General features: G+C 45.8%; 1 protein-coding gene across 6 annotated transcripts in view; it reads right to left on the reverse strand.

The window, feature by feature from the left end:
- Window positions 1–1033: 1033 nt before the first annotated feature.
- SEC11A (SEC11 homolog A, signal peptidase complex subunit) overlaps window positions 1034–13789 on the reverse strand; it is an 82435-nt gene continuing 69679 nt past the window's right edge. For 5 of the 6 annotated variants that reach the window (XM_089310750.1, XM_051834268.3, XM_089310749.1 and 2 more), the window contains 3 exons: window positions 9622–9741; window positions 1755–1812; window positions 1034–1555 (listed from right to left, as the gene is read on the reverse strand). In XM_089310750.1, coding sequence (XP_089166876.1) covers window positions 1505–1555; window positions 1755–1812; window positions 9622–9741 — 229 coding nt within the window. In that variant the 3' untranslated portion in view covers window positions 1034–1504. Of the gene's footprint in view, window positions 1556–1754; window positions 1813–9099; window positions 9138–9621; window positions 9742–13789 lie in introns of all 6 variants that reach the window. The other variant, XM_008275309.5, reaches the window with a different exon arrangement.

The raw sequence follows: 13789 nt of genomic DNA on the forward strand, positions 1-13789 counted from the left end.
TGGTCTCTACAGAGGAGGCTTCATTCCATTAACATTATAGCATGGGCTGAACAAATAACAGAAACCGTTCACGGAGCCCAACACAGAAAGCTTGCTTACTTTGCAATTTCACAGTAACACAAGAGAACAGATAGAATCACAGGCATTTCGTGCTCACTCTACTATTTGCTCTTTCCCTGCCTGCCTGCCATGAGCTGGGCTCTGCACTGCCTACTTTCAACTCTGCCTTCTTCGAGTCTACCTTAGAGGAGAGCCATGCCAGACACTTAAAAGACAACACGGTCAGGCCAATCAAAATGTAAAGGCAACAGGAGAGGGTCAAGCCGCCGCCTGCCACACTGATATCCCACATGGGTACCGGCTGGAGACCCCGCTGCTCCACTTCTGATCCTGCTCCCTGCTAATGTGCCTGGAAAGGCAGCAGGAAGAGACCCACAGGTTTGGGCCCTGCCGCCCACATGGGAGACCTGGAAGAGGCTCCTGGCTTCAGTCTGGCCCAGCCCTGGCTGTTGCAGTGATTTGGCGAGTAAAGCAGCAGACGAAAGCCAGATCTCTCTCCCTCCTACCTGTAATTCTGCTTTCAAATAAATAAATACATCTTCAAAAACCAAAGACAACAGGAGAACGCCTGCTCTCCAGCACCCCTCCCCCAGCTCCTGCAGCCGCTAGCGCCCACTGCCATCACGGAGAGCTGAAGGTGTCTCCAGTTCAGAAAGGCTGTGAGCTTTTACAGCCAAGTCAGGTTTTCTGAACCTCTCAGCAACACTGTCTGGGCTTATAACACATCTGAGTCACGCCCTGGTGAAGAATCAATTTTATGACTAAGAGACTTCCTATGAACGTCAATAGCTACTTTTGCTTCACAAAAACAAAATCTAAACAAAGAAGAAACTCTTGTTCCTAGTAGGGCCACCTTCTTTTCTGGGGGACTGTTCACACCAAAGCCGTTACATCTCCTACAGGGTCCTAAGCACCAGCCACGGAAGGCAATTTTCAGGAGCTCTCCCGATAAACACAATTCAGGGATAAGGGGTTCAATGTGCAAAGTCTTTTATTTAAAATTCTGCAAAGTTAAGACTGACGACCTCCTGAGCACGTGCCACCCCCTGGCAGGAGGAAGGACGGCCGCGAGCTCGTGGCAGCTGCATTGCGTCTGCAGAGCTCTGTAGGCACTTCAGAAGTGAAGCCTGGCTTCAGATACAAACACTGGGGGCTTTGGCTCAACCTTTTAATATAAAAAATTCACTGATGTACAAAAATGCCAAAGTGTGACAATGACAACATAGGAAATCCTGTGATTGAAAGTCCCCTCGAGTGCACCCTGCGATGCACACGCGCCCGCCCACACATACTCTGGCGTGGAAACATGAACTAATGCAAACCAGTGCTACCAAGAAGCGCCAACACGTGTGTTCTCCACTCCACCAATCAGAGACCAGAATCTACTCCAAGCATTCGGTAACAGAAAGTACGGCATCTTCCCAGAGGCGGCAAGGCAGGCTTCTTACTCGCGATGAACCAGCACAAACAAGCCCAGCAGAAAGAGCACGGCGTACTGGAAGACAAACACGACCACGCGTCAGAGAAGCGGCTCCACACCCACAAGGCTGCAGTCAACAAGCTGGCCTTCAGGGCCAGGACACATTTCTGAATTAACTGGCTCTTTCTTCATTTTTTAAACTGCAATCCATTTAACGGTTTCAAAATTAAGTGAAAGATTATGTTTTAATGAAACATATAGCAGACATTCTTACCTTAAATTTAGGATAATCATTCATGAGAATTGTCACAATTCCAATATAAGGAACAAACCTGAAACAAACAAACCAAAACCCAATCACCACAGGACTTTTTAAGTGAAGCAGCTGTTACCATTAACCGACTGATTTTCCGCTCACAAGGCCCAGGAGTGGTGTATCCTGTTCTACGGGGGAGTTAGGAATATCACCATTTTATAGATGAGGAAACAGATGATCAGGCCCAGGACCTGCCCTGGTGACTGACGGCTGCGTGCTAATTCAGCACCAGTGTGGGTTTCTGGTCCCAACCCTTAGGGAGCTGCCAATCTAGCGGGGAGGGGGAGGGGGGCGGCCAGGCAAGGCAAACACACCAGAACATCACAAGGTATTTCACGTTAATTGGCCACAGTGTAAGTCTGAGAGCTCTCACAGCACTCAGGGTTTCACCACTCTCTCACTTTTTAATCTGTAATTTGGATTTGGCTCTCAATCCTCAAACTTTTCTCGGACCATTTTAATCACCACAGGCAGTAAACCAGCCTCATCGTCCTTCACAGCCCTCACATCTCCACGGCAACCACAACCTTGCCCTTGAAGTCTCTCCGTGGTTTCTGTAATGCACCATGAATCTGGCTGTGACACCTTTGATTTTTCCCTGGTTCCCTTCCTTCTCACTCTAAAAGTTTGTTCTCTTAAGCAAAACAGGGTCATGAGTTTTTACAGCAAAATTATCTGATAAATAATCTTACAGTGCCTGACATTTCCCTGAGGTCTGTGTCATAACTTTAATGAAGTAGTTATTCAAGCAGCTGTTTGCCAACCCTGTCCCCTCTGATCCCCCAGGCCAGCACAGTGCCCCGCACACAGTCAGGAAATACTATCTGACTGACCGTGTGGATTGTCTCCGCCTCTTACTTTTTGCTCCCCTCTGGGGAAAACTCATCTTCTCCAAGGGCTTCAACACCCTCCCTCCCTCCCGAAGCAAAAGACACCTCAGCCCCGAGCATCACAAGAATTCAGGGCAGAAGAGAAAACGCAGGCACCACGGGTACGGGAGGACACGTCCAACTCCCTTACCCTGTGTCTTCCATGACACGACTCACGAATGACACCCTCGCAGGCTAGAGCCTGCCGCAGAGAAGGGAAGCTGGGCTGCAGGGGAGGCTGACCTTGGCACGGCATTAAACAGCCCAGATACTTTTGCGTAGGGCACCTTTGCACCATGCCAAGGGCAGCACAAATACAAAGTCCCTTCTTTCCAACATCTCCACCTTCAAAGCCTCAGGCAACCTTGAACAGACATCTTTTCTTCGATACATTTCACTTCCGTTTAATAACTCCCCTCCCCTCCTATCTCCTGCCCCTCTCCCTATGGCAGCACATGGCCTGTCTCTCCCCCTCCCCCAACTCTGAAAGGCACAGGGAAGTTCAAGCAGCACAGTTCTCGTGTGAGGTCTGTGACAGATACGTCAGGGCCAGGAACACCCCTTGTAGAGCCTACACTTCAGTCTCAAACCCTGAGACCTTTAAGAGCTGAAAAATGGGCCGGCGCCGCGGCTCACTAGGCTAATCCTCCGCCTGCGGCGCCGGCACACCGGGTTCTAGTCCTGGTCGGGGTGCCAGATTCTGTCCCGGTTGCCACTCTTCCAGGCCAGCTCTCTGCTGTGGCCAGGGAGTGCAGTGGAGGATGGCCCAAGTGCTTGGGCCCTGCACCCCATGGGAGACCAGGAGAAGCACCTGGCTCCTGCCATCGGATCAGCGCGGTACACCGGCTGCAGCGCGCCAGCTGTAGCGGCCATTGGAGGGTGAACCAACGGTAAAGGAAGACCTCTCTCCCTGTCTCTCCTCTCTCTGACCACTCTGCCTGTAAAAAAAATAAAAAATAAAAAAAATAAAAAAGGCTGAAAAATGACAGTCACACGGGGCTGGCACTGTGGCATAGCGGGTAAAGTCACCGCCTGCAGTGTCGACATCCCATACGGGCAATGGTTCAACTCCTGGCTACTCCAATTCCAATCCAGTTTCCTGCTAATGTGCCTGGGAAAGCAGTGGAAGATGGCCTAAGTCCTTGTGACCCTGCACCCACGTGGGAGACCTGGAAGAAGCTCCTGACTCCTGGTTTTGGATGGGTCCAGCTCCGGCCGTTGCAGCCTTTTGGAGAGTGAATCAGTGGATGGCAGACCTCTCCCTCTCTCTCTCTGCCGCTCTGCCTTTCAAATAAATAAATAAATAAATAAATCTAGCTAGCTAGCTAGCTATCTTTAAAAGAAAAAAAATGACAATCACCACAAAATGGCCCTGCTAAGCTCCAGGAGGTAGATGGAAGTCTTCCATAGTTTGTAGAACATTTTTCCTCTTTAATGCAATACTTGTTTCTTTAAATGCAATCACTTTAGTGAAGGTGAGAAATTTAAGAACATACATAAAGGCAAATGCCTCCATAAAATGCAGAACAGGAGCTCTAAGCCTCTGTGACTCCTGGAAAACACCCAGCTGCTAATTCTCTCGCGATGGAAAAGCGGCAGCCATTCCCACACAAGATCTCCTCTGTCACCTCCACGGAGAATATCTATGCCTGAAATCCACAACTCGGTTCCCAACAACCACACATTCTGTTTACGAGTAGTCCAGGGAAGCATCCTGCTGTCTAAAGGCTAGCTTTCCTTCAGAGAAATATAAGGGAAACGTGGGCTGCCAGAATATGACAGGGCAGTCCAAAGTCAAACAAAAGGTTTAATTATCTGTACCACCGCTTCCCTCCCTGGACAGAGATGGCAAAGAGCTGATAATCAAGTTCACAATGCCATTACCATCAGTCATCTGAAATTCAAATCAGCTGCACTTTCTTCCCATTCTGTTCAGATAAACACATATGCTAAAGCAGAGTTGCTAACACAAAGACTGAGGTCTAAAATAAGCAAAACAAATGCCATCCTCAACACCTGCCTATGACAAGTTAGCATTTGGAAGGTGGAGTGCAGTCAAATCCCTTGTCCCTGGGGGTTCTTGGGATCGCAGGTGCTGCTGAGGAAGTAGCCTCTGCAGAAACAACTGTCCATTGCCAACATTTGGGGAGAAAATGAAAACCGACTGTTTTGCAAAAGGCCACGCAGACACTCAAGAAAAATGCCATAGAAAACAACAACAGGGGTTGGCGTTGCAGTCTATCAGGTTAAGCACCACCTACGACCAAGCATTCCATGTGAGCACAGGTCAGGTCCTGGCTGCTCCACTTCCAATCCAGCTCCCTGTTAATGCACCTGGGAAAGCAGCATATGACAGCCCAAGTGCTTGGGCCCTGCCACCAATATGGGAGACTCAAATGGAGTTCCAAGCTCCTGGCTTTAGCCTGGACCAGCCCTGGCCATTGTGGCCATTTGGGGAGTGAATCGGCAGTTGCAAGGTGTCTCTCTATCACTCTGCCTTTCAAATAAAAATGAATCTCGAAAAAGAAAAAATGAACACGTGACCCAGCACAATTTTGTCAGATAACAAAAGGAGTCTGTATCTGAGAAGTTTGACCCCCAAGAGCCAAGAGAATACACAATGACCAAAATAGGACCGACCACGTTGCTTCTAGAATGACATGTTTCCAGTTCATCAAAAAAGTAAACTTGAAAAGCCTTGTCCATGAAACCGATTTCAGTCAACACAGCTCTGCTTTCCTGGATTTTCCTTTTTCTTTCCGTTTTCAATGTTTCCACTCCCTGATCTCCCACCAGAAATCCATCCTATTGCTCTCTGCTCCTAATAGATCCTCTCGTGTTTTTCAATTTCCTGGATTTAGAAAGAATGACCTCCATTTAATACTTCATCAGCCAGTATGAATTTCACTTTTCTAAAACTGGTTTTCTCACATGGAAACATTAGGCTAGGTGAAAGAAGCCAGACAGAAAGGTCCACAAAGTGTAATGGAATCTCATTTGTGTGAAGGACCCGGGACAGGCAGTCGTAGACAGAGAGTGGGTTAGCGCTGTCAGGGGAAGCAGGAAGGATGGCGTGAGGAACGATGCTTATGAGAACAGTTTTATTTTAATTGTGGTCATGGTTGCACAACCTTGTGAATAGGCTAAAACTCACTCAATTGTTCACTTCAAAGTGTGAATTTTATATCCAAATATATGTGAATTCTGTCTCAATAACATTTTTTAAAAATAATTATCACTTTGGGCCCCAAGCCCATGTGTAAAACTTTCTATATGTTATTTAAAAATAAAGCAAAACAAGCATTTTAAAACACGCATGAAGACATTTGCACCACAGGCACAGATTTCTCTGCGGAAAAGCTCTATTCTCAAGGTTTGGGTACAGCCTGACTTTGCAGTATCAGCTTAGTGTTTTATAAACACAATTTCCACAAAGGAAGGTGATGTGTTCCATTATGTGTCAAAGTAAATGGTGATACAATCAACGGAAAGTGAGTTTGTGTAGGTAAGATTCTGGGCTCCTGCTGTTCATGCCTCAAGTCTTACTTCAGAGAGTTCTAGACTATTACATTATTATTATTTTTATTAAAAGCTACAAGAAGTCTATATTTTCAATGCTGGGATTTAAAAAAAAAAGATTTATTTACTATTTGTTTGAAAGGCAGAGCAACAGAGAAAGAGGGAGAGAAAGAGAGAAAGATGGAGAGAGACTGAAATCTTCCACCCACGGGCTTACCCCCCAAAAGGCTGCATGTAACATCCAGGGCTGGGCCAGGTCAAAACCAGAAGCCAGGAACTGCACCCAAGTCTCCCACACAGGTGCCAGGGACTCAGGTACTCGGGCCATCATCTGCTGTCTTTGCAGGCACATTAGCAGGAAGCTGGATTGGAAGTTGAACAGCCACGACTCAAACTGGCACTCAGATACGGGATGCCAGCGTTGTGAGTGGTAACTTAACCTGCTGAGTCACAGTGCCAGCCCCAACACTGGGTTTTAGAAACAGCAGCATATATATTTTTAGATTTGCCAAAATTTCCTCAGGAAGACAAATTACTGGAGTGAAAGCCTGGTTCCCCAACCTGTCATAGGAAGATCATCTTTTACCCAACAAACGGCCAGAGAGCAGAAACAGTGGAAACAAACACTTCAGAATCAAGACCCAGGTCAAAGGACACGGTTGTGCTGATACAGTCTAAATAAAATAGTATGGCAAAATTTGTCAAAAACCTTCAAATATGCATGTTTCGGGGCTGGTGCTGTGGCATAACAGGAAAGTCGCCGCCTGCAGTGCCGGCATGCCATATGGGCACCAGTTCGAGTCTCGGCTTCTCCACTTCTGATCCAGCTCTCTGTTATGGCCTGGGAAAGCAGTGGAAAATGGCCCAAGTCCTTGGGCCCCTGCACCCATGTGGGAAGACCTGGAAGAAGCTCCTGGCTTCGGATCAGTGCAGCTCCAGCCGTTGCGGCCAGCTGGGGAGTAAACCAGCAGATGGAAAATCTCTCTCTCTCTCTCTCTCGCTCTCTGCCTCTCCTTCTCTCTCTGTGTAACTCTGACTTTCAAGTAAATAAATAAATCTTTTAAAAAATGCATGTTTCATTCTGTAATTTCACTTCTGGGAATTTACTGTGAAGAATGAACGGACAGAGGCACCAGCATTTATGTGACGAGGATGTTCGTCACCACACTGTTCACAACAAAGAGCCTGAAGCCAGGCCCGCGTTTGGCTCAGCAGTTCAGCCAGCTCTTAGGATGCCCGCATCCCGCCTCGGCGTGCCTGCTTTGAGTCTCGGCTGCCTTTGCTTCCAATCCAGCTTCCTGCTAATGCACATCCTGGGAAACAGTGGATGATGGCTCATGTGTTTGGGTCTCTGCCATCCACATGGAAGACCCAGACTGAGTTCCGGGCTTTTGGCTTTGGCCTGGCCCAGACCTGATCTGTTGCAGCCATTTGGGGAGTGAACCGGTAGATGGAAGATTTCTGTCTACGTTTAAATTTAAAAAATTAAAATAAATCAACTAAAAAATGTGAAGCCTGGGAACAATCAAGAGCATCTAACAGGAGACTTCTAACTGAAAGTATGACCTAGCCTAGAGTGAGAGAGCACACAGCTTTGAAAGGGACGATCTGGAGATAACTTATTGCTAGGTAAATATGCTTGTAATTTTTTGGGTGAAAAAAGGGTTATAAAATGGTGTGGCTATTCTTCTCCCACATACAAAATGTATTCACGTATGTATGAATGCACGTATGTTAACATCTGCACCTTGGGGGCTGGCATTATGGCACAGTGAGTGAAGCTGCTGTCTACAATGCCAGCATCCCATACTGGAGCACTGGTTCGAGTCCCAGATGCTCCACCTCTGATCCAGTTCCCTGTTAATGTACCTGAGAAAGCAGCAGAGGGTAGCAGTAGTCCAAGTACGTGCATCCCTGCCACTCATGTGAGAAACCAGGATGGAGTTCCAGGTTCTTGGCTTCAGCCCTGGTTTTGTGACCATTTACAGAGTGAAGCAGTGAATACAAGATCTCTTTCTCCCTCTATCACCCTGCCTTTCAGATAAATAAATAAATCTTTTTTAAAAATTCTGCCTCTTTACCTCTATACATAAAGGCTAAAAGAACATAAATCAGAAAGTGGACAGTGAGAGGGAGAGCAGAAAGGAGCTATCACCCACCCTTCTGACGGCTGGTATTCCCTTTTGTTTCTACATGAACCTGTGTATTCACAATGAGAGGAAAACAAAAAAATTCAAAGACGTTTCTGGCTGAATAAACACACTGGGAACATCTTGGGAACCTGGGGAGAAGGGTACTATTATGTCTCAGAAGCACTGATAACCTGATTTGGACGCAAACGGTATTTTTAGCTCTATCATAGGAAAGAAGTTCCCCTGAAGAGAGGGCACGCACGAAAAACAACTCTGCAGGGACAAAACACAGTGGTGCTTCTTCTAAACCAATCTCTGTGGCCCCAAACTGAACACCTCTGGTGCCGAAACTGGGACAACTTTCACTCAGGAACGTGACTTCCTTCTTTGCAGGAACAGGGTTCTCAGCATGCAGGCCTGCATCCAGCCTTGGTCAGAAGCAGCCGAGGTTCTGATATTGGCAAGAATGCCCTGGGCATCTTAAAGCGAGAGCCAGAAACCGCCCCTTTCAGAAATGCTGTGTGCACAACTGGAGGCAGGCGCTGGAGTCAGCCCACCACCACCGTCACTGTGATCCCAGCTAAATGAGCTTCTCTGTTTGTGTTTCCTCATCTGTAGAATGGGAATGTTAGAATTGTTCTGAGGTTAAAATAGGTAATAGTTGTAAAACACTTAGAATGAGTGTCTGGTACATAGTAGCCCTAATAAAGGTAAGTTATTGTTAATACTATTAATAATATCGAGGTAGTAACAATTCCATACTTCCTTACACCAGGAACTTACAAGTCCTGTCCTCCACTGATCTGTTCTCCTGATAAAATCTGAAATAAACAGGCTTTATATAATTTTTAAATTTCAAGACTAGAAATAAAACAGTATGGGATAAACTAATACAAAATAATTAACTCAGCTGAACACTTTAAATCGCTGATTCAGTACATTCTTAAGAAACGTGTTTCATGCAGCAGGATTAACACTGGTCTGCAACCCAGTGCCCAGCCCAGCAGCGACATCAGAGCACATGCAAGTGCCAATACCATTTCTTCAGTGATCTGCATAAACAAACGGATTTTTAAATGCTTACATCCATTCACCGTCACCAGCAATGCTCTGTTCCTGGACTGCACCCGTGCCTCTCTCTGTAGCAACATGCCTCAGGTGAAAGATGCAGTTTAAGAAGCACACTTTCCAAAGGACACCAAGGTCATCGGATGGGTTCCATGGTGTGGGATCCAACAGCACCACTGTGAGCGCCACATTTCAGAAGACATGAAAAAGCTCTGTGCCCCCTCCCCCCACACTTACCCCCGGGCTCTGCCCACCACGTCTTTTTTCTCTAGCCAATGTTGTCCTTGTTTGTAGAGGCCTCGGTCATCAACTGCATTATTATCTCCTTTGGTCAAAAACTTAATATGCCCATTTTGCCTTAAAAGAGAAAGAGAAAGCCAAGTCATCCAATAGCTTGATGGCATTTGAAAGCACAAGATTTATTCTTGTTAACCAAAAACTCCTGTGGCACTGTGGTATTTCATCACCATTCCTAGTATCAAAATAATTATTTAGCTAAAAGAATGTTTGTAGCAGTGTTGTTATCATAAGGACTAAAAACATCTAAAAATCCAACATACATTGCAAGCATTAAGAACAATGTTGTAGAAGAATATTTAATGACTCTAGGAAGGCATACAAATTTATTAGGTAAAAAAATTATAAAAAGCATGAACAATATAATCTCATTTTTGCGGTAAAATATACATAAGCTACCCATTTTTTGAAAATACAAGGAACACAGAACACATCAGACTCCCCCACAGGAGGTGATGGGCAAAACGCAGACTATGAGAAACCACAAAACAACCCTGCTTCTTCACCTACGAGGGCAAGACACAAAGAACGTTAGCAAGGGAACCACAGACTACATAAGAGACCACAAAGCCTATCAACCAACTTCAGGCCAAGGACGTTAACTGAATCCAAATTCAGATAAAGCATTTTTTAAAAACTTAAGATACAGTAAGAATTTGAACAAGAAACCAGTATCTTAATCAGACAAAGGAATTCTTTTTAGTATAACCATGCTAATTGTCATTATGTTTTATAAAAGCCCAGTGATCATGTTTTAGAAAGAGTTATTGAAACCTTTACAGATGACATGATATGATATCCAGGATTTGATTCAAAATAACAGACGGGAAGAGCGGGAAGTGCAGAGTTGAGAGCTGGCCACGTTCTGATTGCGGCTAGGACTGGACAGCAGGTACCAGGGCGTCATTACACTCTCGTATGTGTGTTGGAAACTCTTCACATTAGAAGAAGAAAAGGAGAGGAAAAAAAGGCACTAAACAAGGTCTAAAATAACACAGATGAAGGTATAAAAAATGGCCAGCGCTGTTGTGGCGCAGTGGGTTAAGCCACAGCTTGCGACACTGCTATCCATCCTGCAGCACCAGTTCCAGTCCTGGCTGCTCCGTTTCCAATCCAGCTCCTTGCCAGTGCACCTGGGAAGGCAGCCGAATATGGTTCAAGTACCCTGCCGCCCACATGGGAGACCAGGACAGTGGTCCTGGCTTGCGGCTTCAGCCTGGCCCAAACCTGGTCATTGCAGCCATTTGGGGAGTGAACCAGCGGATGGAAGACACACAGCTTTGTCTGTCCCTCTCTCTCTTACCTCTCTAACTCTACCTTTCAAATAAATAATCTTAAAAAATTAAAAATAAATAAACAGTGGCTATCTCTAGTTTTCTTTAGTGTATCTTTACTTTTCTGTAATAAATGTTACTTGTAAGCGGGCGCCGCGGCTCACTAGGCTAATCCTCCGCCTTGCGGCGCCGGCACACCGGGTTCTAGTCCTGGTCAGGGCGCCGGATTCTGTCCCGGTTGCCCCTCTTCCAGGCCAGCTCTCTGCTGTGGCCAGGGAGTGCAGTGGAGGATGGCCGAAGTCCTTGGGCCCTGCACCCCATGGGAGACCAGTATAAGTACCTGGCTCCTGCCATCGGATCAGCGCCATGCGCCGGCCGCAGCGCGCCGGCCGTGGCGGCCATTGGAGGGTGAAGCAACGGCAAAAGGAAGACCTTTCTCTCTCTGTTCACTCTGCCTATCAAAAAAAATAAATAAAAAAATGTTACTTGTATATTATGGGAAAAGATTAGTTTTAAAAGGAAAAACCTTTCAATTCTTCAGACATACCACAGTTTATATGAACAGCATCTTGCTTACTCAAAAAAATTAGTAGTTTAAGGGTCGGCGTTGTGGTATACTTGATTAAGCCACCACTGAAAACACTGGCATCCCATTTGGGTACCAATTTGTGTCCCAGCTGCTCTACTTCCAACCCAACTCCCTGCAAACACACCTGGGAAAGCACTGGAAGATGGCCCAAAGCACTTGGGCCCTAGCACCCACATGGAAGACCTGGAAGAAGCTCTGGCTTTGGCCTGGCCTTTGCAGCCATTTGGGGAGTGAATGAACTGATTCTCTCTCTGTAACTTGCACTTTCAAATAAATATATAAATCTTCTTTAAAAAATTTAAAGTTTAAGTCTACCAAAGAACCTTGAAGTTTTCAGTGATTTTAAAATTTAACTGAGGGGTGGTTGTTTCGCCTGGCAGTCAAGAAGCTGGTTAACACACTCAGGTGCTTGGCTTGTCTGTCTTCATTGGTTCCTGACTCCAGCTTACTGGTTCCTGCCACCCCATGGTAAACCTGGATTGAGTTCCTGGCTCCCAGCATGGGCCTCCCCCAGCTCTGGCTGTTGTGGGCACTTGGGGAGTGAATCAATGGGTAGAAGCTCTATGCCTCTCAAATAAATAAATTTAAAATATTTTTTAACTGAACAAAAAGTGTATTTTATAGTTAATAATGATAAGCTTAAAATTACTTCAGATGATTTTGGGTTAATCATTGTACTAGAAAGAAGAAAATTAGCTTCAGACTTCTAAAACCCAGTTAGATTCTGGGTCAGAAACTGGCTCACCAGACACTAAATCTGCAGATGAAACTAAATCGAGAGGTGCTGCAAACACCAAAGACAGTTAAGTGCAAACAGTCACATTACAAATGAGATTCCAGTTAGAACAAATGCAAATATATACGGAGAAAAGGAACCTGTGGCTGACACTCCAGTAAGTGAAAGAATATCTGAAAACTCCTAGAAGGTCAAAGAGGACAGGTGCTAGCACAGGCTGGCTCCAGCGGGGAGTCAGGGGTCGCAGGTAGAGTCTGTTCCTCCAGGAAAGCAACACTGACCCCAAAGAGCAGAAAAGTAAAACCAGAGATAAGAAGGGAAGACCTGGGCCAGCGATGTGGTGCAGCGGGTTAAGCCAAGGCCTGCAGTGCTGGCATCTCATAAGGGCGCCGGTGCAAGTCCCAGCTGATCCACTTCCAATCCAGCTCCTTGCTAATGTGCCTGGGAAAGCTACGGAAGATGACCGAAGTACTTGGGCCCTCCACCCACATGGGAGCCCTGGAAGAAACTCCTGTTTCTGGCTTCGTCCTGGTCCAGCCCCATCCACTGCAGCCATTTGGGGAGTGAACAAGTGGGTGAAAGATCTCTCTCTCTCCTTCTCTGTCTCTAACTTTGCCTCTCAAATAAATAAATAAATCTTAGAAGAAGAAGAAAAAAACCTAGACAGTGGGATATTTGCAAGGAAACGGATGTGACACATGATCCGGGCTGCTCCCAAAGACCTGATTTCAGCAAAGCACACACACGCGCCCCTCCTGGGTACTACCAGGAGAGAACACCAGCTTTTTAAAAAGGCACAGATCCCCAACAACTTAATGGCGGAACAAATATCCTAAGGTGACAACCAGATCTATTCCAGCACTTCACAACTCATAAGTTCAAAATACTCAAGGAACATTATTACAGGAGTTCTCCCTTGCTAGCAAGGGACCAAATATTTAATATTATCTACTTCTAAAGAGCTCAGAGTGTTCAGAATGTCATCCATCCATCACAGTACTGTGACACTAGGAATGAGGAAATAATCACTTCACCGATGAGAAAAAAGAAGACCCCAAAGACCAGTGGGTATAGAGTTCACTAGCTGTATATCTGCCTGCTGGGGGAAAAGCTAAGCTACGGTCTGGGTCACACCAAGGGTGGAATTTCTTCTTTCACATACTTGATCATGTGCCAGTGTTCATCATCATCAAATTATAATACCTCCAAGGGCTGAATTTACTAAAATCCATGCAGTTTTGTCATTTGGCTCATATTTAAAAATTTAAGGAATCTGTAATTAACATATTATCTGCAATGAATCTGCCTTGAAACAAAAGGAACTGCTTCAAAGTCAAGTCTATAGAACTCACTCAATTTCAAAGGATCCTAGATAAACGTGGAGAAATTCTGCTCTAGTCAAAGCAAGGCCTGGGCTTCATCTGACTCTTGCTGGTAATTTCAGGGGAAAATTGGTTCTGTTTTACTCACAATAGCAATGCTAAGAATGATAGCACGGATCTATGGGAA

This window comes from Oryctolagus cuniculus, chromosome 12 (genome assembly GCF_051225735.1).
Source record: "Oryctolagus cuniculus isolate XC-2025 breed Fujian yellow rabbit chromosome 12, ASM5122573v1, whole genome shotgun sequence".
Classification (NCBI taxonomy): domain Eukaryota; kingdom Metazoa; phylum Chordata; class Mammalia; order Lagomorpha; family Leporidae; genus Oryctolagus; species Oryctolagus cuniculus.